We start from the raw sequence: 16,193 nt of genomic DNA on the forward strand, positions 1-16,193 counted from the left end.
TACAATGGACTCTATTCTAAAATGCATAAAAGGTTACAAATATTGACCATGCACCTATTGAAAGAATTCTGCTGCGCTTTCTACTCGCAGAATCAAGCAGAATTGTATTCAACCACAATCTGTAACCTCATGGCCCGGCATATCCCTCACTCTACCATTACCATCAAGCCGGGAGATCAACCCTGGTTTAACAAAGAGTGCAGGAGAGCATGCCGGGAACAGCACCAGGCATACTGAAAAATGAGGTGTCAACCTGGTGAGGCTACAACACAGGACTACTTGCATGCCAAACAACGGAAGCAACATGCGATAGACAGAGCTAAGCGATCTCACAACCATCGGATCAAATCAAAGCTCTGCAGTCCTGCCACATCCAGTCGTGAGTGGTGGTGGACAATTAAACAGTTAACAGGAGGAGGAGGCTCCAAAAATATCCCCATCCTCAATGATGGTGGAGCCCAGCACGTGAGTGCAAAAGACAAGGCTGAAGTATTTGCAACTATCTTCAGCCAGAAGTGCCGAGTGGATGATCCATCTCGGCCTCCTCCTGAGGTCCCCAGCATCACAGATGCCAGTCTTCAGCCCATTCAATTCACTCCACGTGATGTCAAGAAACGGCTGAAGACACTGGATATTGCAAAGGCTATGGGCCCTGACAACATTCCGGCAATAGTACTGAAGACTTGTGCTCCAGAACTAGCTGCGCCCCTAACCAAGCTGTTCCAGTACAGCTACAACACTGGCATCTACCCAGCAATGTGGAAAATTGCCCAAGTATGTCCTGTCTACAAAAAGCAGGACAAATCCAATCCGACCCGGCCCATCAGTCTACTCTCAATCATCAGCAAAGTGATGGAAGGTGTCGACAGTGCTGTCAAGCGGCACTTACTCAGCAATAACCTGCTAACTGACGCCCAGTTTGGGTTCCGCCAGGGCCACTCAGCTCCTGACCTCATTACAGCCTTGGTCCAAACATGGACAAAAGAGCTGAATTCCAGAAGTGAGGTGAGAGTGACTGCCCTTGACATCAAGGCAGCATTTGATCGAGTGTGGCATCAAGGAGCCCTAGCAAAACTGAAGTCAATGGGAAAACTCTCCAGTGGTTGGAATCATACCTAGCACAAAGGAAGTTGGCTGTGGTTGTTGGAGGTCATTCATCTCAATCACATGACATCACTGCAGGAGTTCCTCAGGGCAGTGTCCTAGGCCCAACCATCTTCAGCTGTTTCATCAATGACCTTCCCTCCATCATAAGGTCAGAAGTGGGGATGTTCGCTGATGATTGCACACTGTTCAGCACCATTCGAGACTCGTCAGATACTGACGCAGTCCGTGTTCATATGCAGCAAGACCTGGACAACATTCAGACTTGGGCTGACAAGTGGCAAGTAACATTCGCACCACACAAGTGCCAGGCAATGACCATCTCCAACAAGCGAGACTCTAACCATCTCCCCTTGACATTCAATGGCATTACCATCACTGAATCCCCCACTATCAACATCCTGGGGGTTACCATTGATCAGAAACTGAACTGGACCAGCCATATAAATACTGTGGCTACAAGAGCAGGCCAGAGGCTGGGAATTCTGCGGCGAGTGTCTCACCTCCTGACTCCCCAAAGCCTTTCCCCCATCTACAAGGCACAAGTCAGGAGTGTGATGGAATACTCTCCAGTTGCCTGGATGAGTGCAGCGCCAACAACACTCAAGAAGCTCGACACCATTCAAGATAAAGCAGCCCGCTTGATTGGCACTCCATCCACCTTCAACATTCACTCCCTCCACCACCGGTGCACTGTGGCTGCAGTGTATACCATCTACAAGATGCACTGCAGCAACTTGCCAAAGCTCCTTCAACAGCACCTTCCAAACCCGCGACCTCTACTACTTAGAAGGACAAGGGCAGCAGACGCATGGGAACATCACCACCTACAAGTTCCCCTCCAAGCCACACACCATCCTGACTTGGACCTGTATTGCCGTTCCTTCACTGTTGCTGGGCCAAAATCCTGGAACTCCCTTCCTAACAGCATTGTGGGTGTACCTACACCATATGAACTGCAGCGGTTCAAGGCGGCGGCTCACCACCATCTTCTCAAGGGCAATTAGGGATGGGCACTAAATGCAGGCCTAGCCAGCGATGCCCACATCCCATCAATGAATAACGTCACCGATTTCGACACAAGACATACTCCTCACAATATCTGTTCAACTCATCACATCTTCAGCAGAACAGTTTGTATTAACAAGTTAGATATTTTGCGAAAACAACTTAATGTGTAGATTCAGAAGTTTGAATGCTGAGGCTTAAGCCCCATTGCACCGTGTCCAGGAAATGGAAACGAAATCACAAATAACTGATATTATTATGACAATGGCCATGACAAGCTGTTTCACCTCGTCCAGTAGAACCAGAGGACACAGCCTGCACTTAAAGGGGGGGGGGGGGGGGAAAGAAGGGGAATTCTAAACTAATCTGCAGAAACGAGTGGTCAATCTATGGAACAGGCTCCCTGGGGAGACAGTGGAACAGTTAGTTAGTGTTGATTCATTCAAATACAAATTAGGTAGATTTCTTTCAGAAAATAATATTTTGGGACACAGTCTATGAGTAATTTGAGCCGTGATGTGTGGTGAGTGCAGCGTGCGCGGGAGGAACAGGTGACTTTGGACCTCTGGTTCCCAAAGCTCTCCACCACTGGGGGTTTTCCTCACCTCATGTCTGGGTCTATTGTAGGCTCATTGATAGAGCTTGATCGCTGTGATTGGTCAACAACCCCATTATCGTCAGATCATGGGACTCCCAGGAAGGGAGGTGGTGAACCAGATGGACCGGGATCTTTTTTTATCATCTAGCAATTCCAATGTTATGAATATAGCTGGGCCTTGAACCCATGATCCTCTGACTCAGAGGTGAGAGTGTTATTGTTGAGCTAAGGCTAACATCAAATGCAGTAGGAACAGGTGATAGAACAGGAGCAAGAACTGTGTCTATACCTTTTTAATAATCTATACGAGTATGGAGCAATGCAATTGAACACTTCCCATTTAAAACAAAAGTCCTGTTCTTTCACGTGAAGCAACAGCAGATGGTTGGTGGGAGGCAGCTTAGACAGGCTTGGTTGTTGGTCCGTATTAATTAATAAAGGCTCTGCTAACATATCTTGTCTGTGTTCCACCAGATTCTCTTGGAAGGGGCAGGTTTAGAAGTCTTTTTGTATAAAATTCTTTATTTTACAGAAACCACAGTCGAACCCCAGACCCTTCGAACTTTTGCCTCTGTGAAGATCTAACTAAAATACACAAAACCCTACCATATAAAGCATTACTAAGATGTTAAATGAAAACATCGCAGCATAAAAATATTCTATTAATTATCATGGTAGATTTTCATATTCACAAACCCAACAGTAACAGATAATTCAAAAAGTGTTATTTAATAAGCTAATAAATACAATTTAACTTTACCATGGGAAACTGACTTTTAAACATAAAAAATGAGAGTTTACACGCACATTATCTTTGATCTCAATCAACTTCTTTTCAGCTAGTACTCAACAAATATATTTTAAACAGACAGCATGTCTCTCTGACCCTCTAGTAATACAGCCCCCAAGGCCCTCTCACTGGATTGCCTCTTCCTTTCCCTTTCAGAACAGGGATTCAGAAGGCCTAATGTGATGTATCATCTCTCGATCAGATGTCTAGGTACCACAAAAACTGCAAAGCAACTTCTAAAAGGAATATATTGCACCACATTATATATGTATCAAGCATACTTTGAAGCTGCATCTTATAAGTATATATAATTATAAAGGTCAATAGCATCAAAAGATTTCATTATTTAAATATACAAATACTGAAAAGTACTTTTTATAGGTGAAAAACATGTCACTTTTACACAAAGTGCCTCTGCTACACATTTCTCTTCTATGAACATTTATACAATTCAGACTGAAAGTACTTCTAAAATGGAACATACGGATAACAGAATTGATGAGATGCGATGGTAGCCAGGGCCATTATGTACACAGTAGCAGCATATTCTGAAGAGCTGAGCCCTCTATCGTCTATGCAATCTTTCTTGTTAACCTGGCCCAGTAGCACTATATAATACAAAACTATTTAAAATGCCATTTTAATTATATTTACATAGCTTTCTATTTGAACTCATTTCCTGTACAATTCCCTGTCTTTTAACCACCAAGAGGTTATCACATTGAACAACGTCATATTTGAAGAGACCAGGTATTGAACTTTCACGGAACAATGTGCACTGTGGTAGTTACACACCAGTGATGTCAGCCTGCAGTCAGGGTAACGTCAATCAGGATTCCTAGAGGTAGGGTTCACCAAAGATCCTGCGACACTCCATAACTCCAGAGCTGGGAGGCCGGTCACAATTATGGGTCAGCTTCACCTGGCTGGGAGTTAGCTGATCATATGCCATCTTATATTCTCGGTCAAATGCATCTGTTTGAAATACAGAATGTAGATAACAGAAACATATAAAAATAACACATTAAAGAAAGTCAGTATGAAAAATGAAGCAAAAATATTTAAAACACTGTTTCTTACAACTTATTTTGCAGTTTGAGATATATATATGTTGTATATTTTACAATCCTGCTCGCTTATTTAAAATTAAATTCTCTTGCAACTTGCTGTAGCTTTATTGGTTTATAAAAAAACCAGCATGTATTTAATGAGCCATTTGCAGGATCACTGTACCTGCTATATAATCAGAATGCTATCTCTTTGAGATGAGCATTTGCCTCTGGCAGGATGAAGCAGGGAGCTGCATCGGTTGACAAAATGCCCCCTCACACGGTCAGGCAGGGACCGACTGACCACACGCGTCCCTCCACCAGAACCAGAGAATGGAGCGGAGAGGGAAAGGATAGGATAGGACAGCAGAAGCAGTTTTTGCTGGGCAGGTAATTGCCCCATCACAGGTTGACATCGCTTAAGGACAATTTTATCAATAAATAACCTGTGGCATTCACGGCATCTCATGTAACATAGTGCACGCCACACGTGCGCTCCACTTATACGGAACATGGGTTGACAAAACTGTTTTCTCCAAAACAAACGCATTACAAGTAATGCACATTTTCCTGGTTATAGTGGACAGGAAGATCAGTGTGTCTGCATAGTTCTTTACTTAAACTGAAAGGAATTTCAGGAAATAGATAAATTAGCCATGCTGTGACTGTGTCTGGAATTATTTTACTCTCCATGGGGCAGAGCTGGTGAAACGAGCTGTTAATCAGCGACTGTTGCCAGCAATCCCTTTCAGTTTATTCATGACTAAATATTCTACATCAGAGGTTTGTTATCTGATTGGTGAATAAACTGATGAGTATTTCCTCAGGTACACGGATAGGCACCGACGGTGCTGCCCAAGTTCTGACACACATTGGTTAACCTAGACTAATCAGGTTGGCACAGATCAGCCTATTATAAAAGGATTAACAGCTAGGAATCTATAACCTTATATGGCGAGTACTGCAAAGCCTTTTGTCCCAGGGTACTGGATTCTTCCAGTTCACAATGATGTTAGGAAAAATCTTAAAGACTGTAAGAAACGTTACCTATATCAATGTTGTCCTTCCCAAGTGCCACAAGTGAGAGGAACAGAATCTCTCTGTATAAACTCCTTCAAAAGAATAAATAAAACAAATTACAATTAAAAAAAAAGCTAGAAATGGACATTATCCTGAACCCTATAGCACTTCTTGTAAAACCAACCTGTGTTAAGCATTTCTCTTTTGAACCAATTGAGTCATCAACTCTAACTTTTTTCATTTGCTGTTTCTGTTTACTAGTCTTCATAGTCCTTAGGGTAATGAAATACACCCAAGCTTGACAGAATGAAAGGCTACAGAAGAACAGGTGCAGATGGGGATTAAGACAAGCATCCCATGCACCCACTTATTGCTCAGGTCTGCAAATTCACCCAAGCATCTGGGCAAGTTTGAACCAATTCACAGGTCATGAGGATTAATGTTTGAAATAGAACTAATTGAATTGGGATGCTTGGAATACTAAACAAGATACAGTCTGTGATTAATATATAAAAGGTGAATTGAGAAAAGTTAAGAGGTGATTAAGTATCACTGTGCTCACCTTTGCCGTTTAAAATGTGGTTGTGTGCTCAGCACCTCCAGAATCTTGCTCATTGGCTTATAGATGTCATTCATCTGAATACTCTTCACAACGCTATCTAGAAAATCTTTGTTAAATAGGCAGCCTTCATCTCGCAGAGTGTGAACAAGGGGATGTTTCTTAGCTGCAAGTGGAAAAGATTTAATCGTATTAATTCCAAAACAAAATTCTAATTATTTTGCAACAGGAAATGGCAATGTATAATTTCTCCAAAAGCTTTTAATATTTTTTTACAATCCGCTTTGCTCCAACAGTGATCCTCAGCATCGCTGACTGCAAAGCTGATAGGTATTCCTCACACAATCTATCACAGAAAGACCGCTAACTTCTGCCTCATTTGAAGTTTTGTAATTCTACTGAACTTTACTTTATTTTGATACCCATTGGAGACAGGAGACCTTCCTCACCAGTGTTGGAGACTACACTCAAAAACGGAAAGGACCGTGACTCCTGCACCAAGCTAGATTGTTGGAGGTTTCTTTAAAATCTGAAGCAGCTGTGCTTTAGTAAAATCAAATCTGTAACACTGCTAATTATCACCACTGCCAGCAGAGCTTTTTACTGGTTATATTTCACTTGGTTGTATTGGCATTTTGTGGTACTTAATAATGGTGTACAATGTATTTTGCCTGGGATCAATTTTTGAGAATTTCATCTACATCGAAGCCCGCAGGGGAAACATTGACTTCCCATAGCAGTGATGAGGATAATTTTGTGCAAGTTCCCTTACAAGACTGCAGTACAGAGTTAAGAACAAGTTTTTGAGGCATTTATTAAAAGGAAAGTTTTATATGTGCGTGAGTGCGTGTCGCTCTCTCTCTCTCTCCTCCCCCACTGTAGACAATACTGCATATAACAAGCTGGACTAGTGTCAGTCAGAGTTGAGCCTGGTCTAATTGCAATTGATGAATGTGAGAAATAATTTATTATTTTTTTTAATTTTTTTTAAAGTCACTTCTTTCCATCTCTCCATATCTTTACTAAACATCTGTTTACATTTCTGCACCCAGCTCATTCCCTCCATGTAAATTTTCATTTGGTTTCTCAGTCTTGTAGTTTCTTTATGTTACTCCCGATTTCTTTTTCCATTACATTTTGTTTCACTCTTCCTTCCAGTTTTCAGTCCTTTTTCAATGGCCTATAGGAGCTGGCTCAGCTCATGAATGAAGGTGATGGGTTCCCCAATGCTTGAGCTGCTTAAGGCAATGAGTAGTTGAGCCGTTTAGACCAAGAGGGTCTTGGGTTAGACACACTGTTTACGCTGAGTTAGTTGATGTCCATCAGGGTAGTCATATAAGGCACAGCTGGCCTCAGTGAGCGAAGGAGGAGAACAAAATCAGCTGGGTTTTCACTGTGGATTGCAATCTGGTGATCCCCTTTGGAAGTGTCGGCATGTTGGGCGAGAACAGGAACAGCCTCAGTTGCCGATAGCCTGCCAACACATATTATCTAGGCTGACACATGAAGAACAGTCACTTGGGTTAGCTAATGGAGTTATAACCCAACAGGACATTAATGCTTTCAGGAGAGGAAAAAGAAAGAGGGGGCACTGAAAAGTATTGTAAACAGGGGGGGGGGGGGGGGAAGGAGCAGGTGCATGGATATCACTGCCGACGATGCAAGGGCCCATCCACCAGTGCAGTCACACTAATTTTACTCATGTTCGAAATGTTTAAGAATCATCAAAATTCTGTTTTGAGGTCCTTACACAGAACGAGCCGCAAGGTGATTTGTTACACAGTACACAAGCTATTAGACACTGACTAAAGGGCAGCTTAATGATCCCAGGCAGGCCAGAAAAGTTGGGTATGTTTATAAAATTAGATTTCTAGAAGATTTGCTTCAATGTATTTTGGAACATTCACACGATATATTTGTAAAATCTGTGCAGTTTAAAAGCTGTAGATGGCAATGAATTAGAAACACAGCAATTCACACATGGGCACAGATTTCATCATTAAACACAGCAGTTAAACAAGAAAATCAACAAAAAATCATTACTGGCAGGCATTTTCTCTAAAAGTAATGACATTTCTATTTATAAGATAGGTAAATGGAACTAGTGCTAACAAAAGATGAACAAATTCGACACTCACTCTCAAATAACAGAGTGTAATTAAGACCTGTGAAGACAGAGAAAGTTCTGTTAGTCACATTAAGAACAGACTTCAGAAACCAACTACACTCAAGCAGTTGCTTATTCATAACGTTGTCTCTTTTAAACTCAATTCCTTTAGATACACTGGCACCAGGCTTACTTCCCAATCGATAGGCTGTGACGGTGACCCTCGCTCAAATCTTACCCCAGCTCCTCCCTGACTGCATGGCCCAGATAAAGCACTCGTGATGTTCATGAACTCAAGCAGATTTTTAGATGAGGACAGAAACCCCCAACTATTTTTCCAGTTCAACTGAACAATATTGACAAACTTGGAGCCTGCTGCTGGGTTTTGGCGACTCAGGTTCCTCAACAGCAAAATGTAAAACACCGTTCTCCAATGCCTGAAGCCCCAACTCCCGCAGTCTGCAAGGAGGCAGACCAGCAGTAGCTAAATTAAAGTTAAAAGATGTGAAAGGACTGTTTGACATTCTTATCATTGTGAAGTTGTCGGCAACCAAATCAAATTTGAGGCAATAAAATGAAATCAAACGGTCAACTTTAAATCTCAAATTAAAACACGCCTTGAAAATAAAATGTTCAAAATCTTAAAGATGAACCAAATACCAGAGGAGTTTACTGCAGTACTTTGGAAGTGTCTGAAGAGGCAGAAATATCGCACACAAGATCCCATCATTCACCATCCAAAGATCTTCAGTGCTTGGGAGCTCGAGAGCTCTACACGAGCATGTTTTTGTATTTAGACTGTATTTTAATGTTGGGTGATGGGTGCAGCTAATGCAGAGATTCAACTAGAACTGCATTTACATACTGCCCCCATGCAAAACATTCTATAAACAGAAAGATACTGAAAAGCCTGCAAAACATTGAGAATTAAACTCAACTCATAGCAAACAAATTAACATATGCTGTGACTCATTATACACTCACCAACAACTTGCATTTATATAGCACCTTTAACACAAGAAAATGTCTCACGGTACTTCGCAGAAGGGTAGTGTCAGTCAAAAACTGACACCGAGCCAAAGGAGGAGAGATCAGGAGTGATGACTAATAGCTTGGTCAGTGGTAGGTTTTTCGGGAGTGTCTGACAGGATGAGAAGGAAGATGGGGAGGTTTAGGGAGGGAATTCCAGAGCTTAGGGTTTTGGCAGCTGAAGGCATGGCCACCACTGGAGTGGCAAAGGAATTGGAGGAGCACAGAGATCTCAGAGGGTTGTAGGGCTGGAGGAGTTTACAGGGATAGGGAGGGGCGAGGCCATGGAGGGATTTGAACATGAGGGGTGAGAATTTTAAAAATCGAGGTGTTGCCGGACCGGGAGCCAACGTAGATCAGCGAGCACAGGGGTGATGGGTGAATGGGACTTGGTTCATGTTAGGACATGGGCAGCCGAGTTTTGGATGAGCAGAGTTTTACGGAGGGTTAAGAATGGGAGGTCGACTAGAAGGACATTAGAATTGTCCAGTCTGGAGGTGACAAAAGCATGGAAATCCAAGTATACAAGTAATGCCAGCTGCACATTTGATAATTAAAACATTTGCATCAGCTGCAAGCTTTTTGAAAAAAAAAATTAAAATTGGTTGGGAGGAGTGATCACAGCCAACAGCGTGAAGGAGCCGCGTCAATATCAGTACATACTACCACTAACACAGAATACGTCAGTAATCTTGTAATTTCAACAATATTTCAGTTATGCAATTCTGTGATCAAGTGAACAGTGAGCTCATTAATACTGTTTTTAGTAGTTCCTTTTTCCTGATACAATCTCAAGGCATTAATTATGTCAAACATGAACTTCCACTCACTCTTAGCATTCCAGAGGATATAGAAAGGCTGGCTGGGATCTTGGTGCAACTTCAGATTGTCCCACAGCATCTGAATGAGAACATGCTTACTGTCCTCTGACATCCAGCTCCGAGGGATCTGTAAAATACTGGACTATTACTATATGCAAGAGATTCAACAGCAGACCTAGGAACAGTTCTCAGCACAGGGAAAACATACGTTAAAAACTATATTGATTAATGATGCTAAATAAAACAGCAATCTACAGAGATTATGAGCTGGGACACGGCTACACAAAGGGATCAACAAAGTTGTAAGTGGAGCAGTTCTACGTCCACAGCCTTCAGAGCTCAACATAAAAGTAATAAATTGGAATCAGATAGTGACATCTCTCCGCTGTTATGAATGTTAACTTTAGCTGTTCGCCCTAGTACACAGCTGGTTGTTGGTCTGCACTTTTAATTTATAGTCTTCTTTTCTTATGTTATAATGTTATTGACAACAGAAGAAATAGGAGCAGGAGTCGGCCATTTGGCCCTTCGAGCCTGCTCCGCCATTCAACAGCATCATGGCTGATCTTCTACCTCAACTCCACCTTCCTGCACTATCCCCATATCCCTTGATTCCCTTAATATTCAAAAATCTATCGATCTCTGTCTTGAATATACTCAACGACTGAGCCTCCACAGCCCTCTGGGGTAGAGAATTCCAAAGATTCACCACCCTCCGAGTGAAGAAATTTCTCCTCATCTCAGTCCTAAATGGCCGACCCCTTATTCTGAGACTGTGACCCCTGGTTCTAGACTCTCCAGCCAGGGGAAACATCCTTCCTGCATCTACCCTGTCAAGCCCTGTAAGAATTTTGTATGTTTCAATGAGATCACCTCTCATTCTTCTAAACGCTAGAGAATATAGGCCTAGTCTACTCAATCTCTCCTCATAGGGCAATCCCATTTGCTTTCCTAATTGCTTGCTGTACCTGCATGTTAACTTTCAGTGATTCGTGTACAAGGACACCCAGGTCCCTCTGAGCACCAACATTTTTCAATCTCTCACCATTTAAAAAATACTCTGCTTTTCTATTTTTCCTACCAAAGTGGATAACTTCACATTTCTCCATTTTACTAAAGCATAATTTTTTTTTATACCATGGCCCACTATCCCATTTGTCCAATTACAGACTTTGCCCTTCCAAACTTGGGTTACATCTGACTAAAAACATTTTGAGCTGTGTAAAGCAGGACCGAAGAACTCTTGGTTACAGGTCTACGAATGGTGGTGGTAGAGGGGACAATGTTAATTAAGAGAACCGCGCAGTATTCAAGCACGTTGGCTCACGTGTAATTTTCCCTACAGAGCCTAGTGTCAACACTGAAGTGGCTTTTCTCGCCATTGGCTTACCGTCACACCCTTGTTGCAGTGTTCTGAAGTTAGTACAAGTCCCGGCAAGTTGGTGGGTAGATCAATACGGCGGAAATACCACACCAAATTCCAGAATACGATTGGATGATGATCCACAAATGTTGCCATGGATATCACTTGATCGCCTTCATTCTCGAGCAAACTTTCCAGCTCTTTCCACAACACCAAGGGGCTCAAGTACGGAACCGTTATAGGATCAGGATTGGATAATTGCCATTCCAAGCCCAATGGATCCTAGAAAAATAAGAACAATGGCGGTGATTTTTTTTCCACAATGAAAGTGACTCCGAGACATGGTCTTAAAACTAAAACCAGGAATATATTCCAAAAATAAGTCATTTGAATATTAAAAAGAAAACGCAATGAATAATTGACTCTGCACCTCCTCTTAATTTGTGAATGCACAAATGATAAAGCAGTGAACATGAATGATTCCGCAAACCTAACCCGCCATTTTAACCTGCCCTACTCGACTGAGGGGTTCCCACTTGTGAATTACTAGCTGGAGTGCCCGGCGGTGCCGAGGCTTTTTCGAGGGCATGTTGTTGTTGGAAGAGAGAGAGAGAGAGAGAGAGAGAGAGAGAGAGCGCGCGACTGGGGGGGGGGAAAAGGGAAGGGCGGGGGGCGGGAAGGGGAAGGGGGGGGCGGGAAGGGGAAGGGGGGGGGCGGGAAGGGGAAGGGGGGGCGGAAGGGGGGGGGTGGGAAGGGGCGGGGGGGGGGGCCCAGGCCGAGAGCCCCGCTCTCCGAGCCCCCCCCCCCGGCCGAGAGCCCCGCTCTCCGAGCCCCGCCCCCCCCCCCCCGGCCGAGGCCGATTGCGGCTCTGAGAGACGGCTGGCGGCCGAGCCCCGCCCCCCCCCGCCGAGCGCGGAACAGAGACGCCGCGTCTCACCTGCTCCTGCTGCGCGCGCACCCTGACCCTCGTGGCTGACGCCGTTGCCCTGGGTAACGTGACACGGCGGGGGGGGGGCGTGAGGAGCTTAGCAGAAGCGCAATCACCTAGCTCGGGCCTGGCTGGGCAAGAAAGGCGCAGGCTTTGAGGCCTAAGGAAAAAACGGGGAAAGGTAGGAAAAAGAATGTTCAGGTTAGGTTTACAAATGAGTGATTTTTTAAAAAACAATGTAATAAATTCAATTTTATTTTGGTGGAAATGTATATTTGAAAAGAAAGATGCAGAAAGCAGGAAAAAGAATGGAAGCTAGATGGCGGCGCCTCACCTCGGTTCAGAACGATAAGGCCCGCCCACACACGCACCGATTGGTCGACCGTCAGGTCACCAAAGCGTAGGATTGGTCAATCGTCCCGTCACTCGACCGTAGGAGGGCCCGGCTGCACGCGGCAGCAAGCCGCCGTACGATTGGTCGACCTCGAGGTCACTCTGTCGCTAATGAGCGGATAATGAGATGCTAATGAGCGGAATGTTGAAGGTTTTTGGGATACCGCGGGCGCGATTTTAGCCCGGCCGAAACGTAAATACGCTTAAAACCCGCGCGCGTAGGTACGCCCTGTAACTTTCGAGCGCATAGCCCGCCAGACGCACAGGTGATGACAGACAGAATGACAGACAGACAGATCGACCGATTTATATATATAGATGCTACACTGGAGAGTGTATCAATAATTCTCAAATACAGACATTTAAAGCTTCCTAAAAACCTATTGTTTAAAGGGGAAGCAAGTCTGTTTTTTTAAAAATTCGTTTATGGGATGTGGGCGTCGCTGGCAAAGCTAGCATTTATTGCCCATCCCTAATTGCCCTTGAGAAGGTGGTGGTGAGCTGCCTTCTTGAACCGCTGCAGTCCGTGTGGTGAAGGTACTCCCACAGTGCTGTTAGGGAGGGAGTTCCAGGATTTTGACCCAGCGATGATGAAGGAACAGCGATATACTTCTAAGTCAGGATGGTGTGTGACTTGGAGGGGAATTTGGAGCTGGTGGTGTTCCCATGCACCTGCTGCCCTTGTCCTTCTAGGTGGAAGAGGTCGTGGATTTGTGAGGTGCTGCCAAAGAAGCCTTGGCGAGTTGCTGCAGTGCATCTTGTAGATGGTACATACTGCAGCCATGGTACGCCGGTGGTGGAGGGAGTGAATGTTTATGGTGATGGATGGGGTGCCAATCAAGTGGGCTGCTTTGTCCTGGATGGTGTCGAGCTTCTTGAGTGTTGTTGGAGCGGCACTCATCCAACTAAGTGGAGAGTATTCCATCACACTCCTTACTTGTGCCTTGTAGATGGTGGAAAGGCTTTTGGGAGTCAGGAGGGGAGATACTCGCCGCAGAATACCCGGCCTCTGACCTGCTCTTGTTGCCACAGTATGTGTGTGGCTGGTCCAGTTAAGTTGCTGGTCAATGGTGACCCCCAGGATGTTGATGGTGGGGGATTTGGAGATGGTAATGCCGTTGAATGTCAAGGGGAGGTGATTAGACTCTCGCTTGTTGGAGATAGTCATTACCTGGCACTTCTGTGGAGCGAATGTTACCTGCCATTTATCAGAACGTCGTCCAGGTCTTGCTGCATGCGGGCATGGACTGCTTCATTATCTGAGGAGTTGCGAATGGCGCTGAACACTGCAGCCATCAGCGAACATCCCCAATTTCTGACCTTATGTTGGAGGGAAGGTCATTGATGAAGCTGCTGAAGTTGGTTGGATCTAGGACACTGCCCTGAGGAACTCCTGCAGCAATGTCCTGAGGCTGTGATGACTGACCTTCAACCACCACAACCATCGTCCTTTGTGCTAGGTATGACTCCAGCCAGTGGCGCATTTCCCCCCCGCCGATTCCCATTGACTTCAGTTTTACTAGGGCTCCTTGATGCCACAGTCGGTCAAATGCTGCCTTGATGTCAAGGGCAGTCACTCTCACCTCACCTCTGGAATTCAGCTACTTTGTCCATGTTTGGACCAAGGCTGTAAATGAGGCCAGGAGCCGAGTGGTCTTGGCGGAACCCAAACTGGGCATCAGTGAGCAGGTTATTGGTGAGTAAGGGCCGCTTGATAGCACGGTTGATGACACCCTCCGTCACTGATGGGGTGGTAATTGGCCGGGTTGGATTTGTCCAGCTTTTTGTGGACAGGACATACCTGGGCAGTTTTCCACATTGTCGGATAGATGCCAGTGTTGTAGCTGTACTGGAACAGCTTGACTAGGGGCGCAGCTAGTTCTGGAGCACAAGTCTACAGCACGATAGCTGGGATGTTGTCGGGGTCCATAGCCTTTGCTGTATCCAGTGCGCTCAGCCATTTCTTGATATCATGTGGAGTGAATCGAATTGGCTGAAGACTGGCTTCTGTGATGGTGGGGACCTCGGGTGCAGGCCGATATGGATCCTCCACTTGGCACTTCTGGCTGAAGATGGTTGCAAACGCTTCAGCCTTGTCTTTTGCACTCACATGCTGGGCTCCACCATCATTGAGGATGTTGATATTCATGGCGCCTCCTCCTCCCATTAATTGTTTAATGGTCCACCACCATTCACGACTGGATGTGGCCGGACTGCAGAGCTTTGATTTGATCCATTGATTGTGGAATCGCTTAGCCCTGTCTATAGCATGCTGCTTCTGCTTTTTAGCATGCATGTAGTCCTGTGTTGCAGCTTCCCCAGGTTGGCACCTCATTTTTAGGTACGCCTGGTGCTGCTCCTGGCATGCTCTTCTACACTCCTTGTTGAACCAGGGTTGGTCCCCTGGCTAGATGGTAATGGTAGAGTGAGGGAGATGCCAGGCCATGAGGTTACAGATTGTGGTGGAATACAATTCTGCTGCTGCTGGTAGCTCACAGTGCCTCATGGATGCCCAGTTTTGAGCTGCTAGATCTGTTCTGAATCTACCCATTTAGCACGGTGGTAGTGCCACACAACATGATTGAGGGTGTCCTCAGTGTGAAGACGGGACTTCGTCTCCACAATGACTGTGTGGTGGTCACTGCTACCAATACTGTCATGGACAGATGCATCTGCGACAGGTAGATTGGTGAGGATGAGGTCAAGTAGGTTTTTCCCTCGTGTTGGTTCTCTCACCACCTGTCGCAGGCCTAGACTGGCAATTATGTCCTTCAGGACTCAGCCAGCTCGGTCAGTAGTGGTGCTACCGAGCCACTCTTAGTGATGGACATTGAAGTCCCCCACCCAGAGTACATTCTGTGCCCTTGCTACTCTCAGTGCTTCTTCCAAGTGGTGTTCAACATGGAAGAGTACTGATTCATCAGCTGAGGGAGGGCAGTAGGTGATAATCAGCAGGAGGTTTCCTTGCCCAAGCTTTACTTGAAGCCATGAGACTTCATGGGGTCCGGAGTCAATGTTGAGGACTCCCAGGGCCACTCTTTCCCGACTGTATACCACTGTGCCGCCACCGCTAGTGGGTCTGTCCTGCCGGTGGGACAGGACATACCCAGGGATGGTGATGGAGGAGTTTGGGACATTGGCTGAAAGGTCTGTTGGGAGTATTAGGTATTCCCCACTAACATATCAGGAGAATTTTGATTGAAACGGTAATTTTCTGACCAGCATGGAGCTTCTCGAGTTTGTACTGTGACACAGACACATGGCGGGCTTTGAACAAAAAGTAATCACCATAGACATTCTTCCCCTTCACTGAACCCACTCGATCCCTAGAACCATGCATGTAGCTGTAAATCATACACAAGTCCAAAGAGGTGGAAAAGTAGAGACAAAATAAAACTGGATCATTTCAGTTAGCTTTCTATCT

General features: G+C 45.0%; 1 protein-coding gene across 11 annotated transcripts in view; it reads right to left on the bottom strand.

The window, feature by feature from the left end:
• Nucleotides 1–3,418: 3,418 nt before the first annotated feature.
• Nucleotides 3,419–16,193, bottom strand: part of dennd4a (DENN/MADD domain containing 4A) — a 156,908-nt gene continuing 144,133 nt past the window's right edge. For 6 of the 11 annotated variants that reach the window (XM_085968326.1, XM_085968331.1, XM_085968327.1 and 3 more), the window contains 6 exons: nucleotides 11,476–11,730; nucleotides 10,095–10,212; nucleotides 8,267–8,293; nucleotides 6,132–6,294; nucleotides 5,597–5,661; nucleotides 3,419–4,475 (listed from right to left, as the gene is read on the bottom strand). In XM_085968326.1, coding sequence (XP_085824452.1) covers nucleotides 4,339–4,475; nucleotides 5,597–5,661; nucleotides 6,132–6,294; nucleotides 8,267–8,293; nucleotides 10,095–10,212; nucleotides 11,476–11,730 — 765 coding nt within the window. In that variant the 3' untranslated portion in view covers nucleotides 3,419–4,338. Of the gene's footprint in view, nucleotides 4,476–5,596; nucleotides 5,662–6,131; nucleotides 6,295–8,266; nucleotides 8,294–10,094; nucleotides 10,213–11,475; nucleotides 11,731–16,193 lie in introns of those variants that run through there. The other 5 variants (XM_085968334.1, XM_085968330.1, XM_085968329.1 and 2 more) reach the window with 3 other exon arrangements.

Source organism: Somniosus microcephalus, chromosome 27 (assembly GCF_052327205.1).
Source record: "Somniosus microcephalus isolate GS21.2 chromosome 27, FLI_Smic_1.0, whole genome shotgun sequence".
NCBI classification, from domain to species: Eukaryota; Metazoa; Chordata; class Chondrichthyes; order Squaliformes; family Somniosidae; genus Somniosus; species Somniosus microcephalus.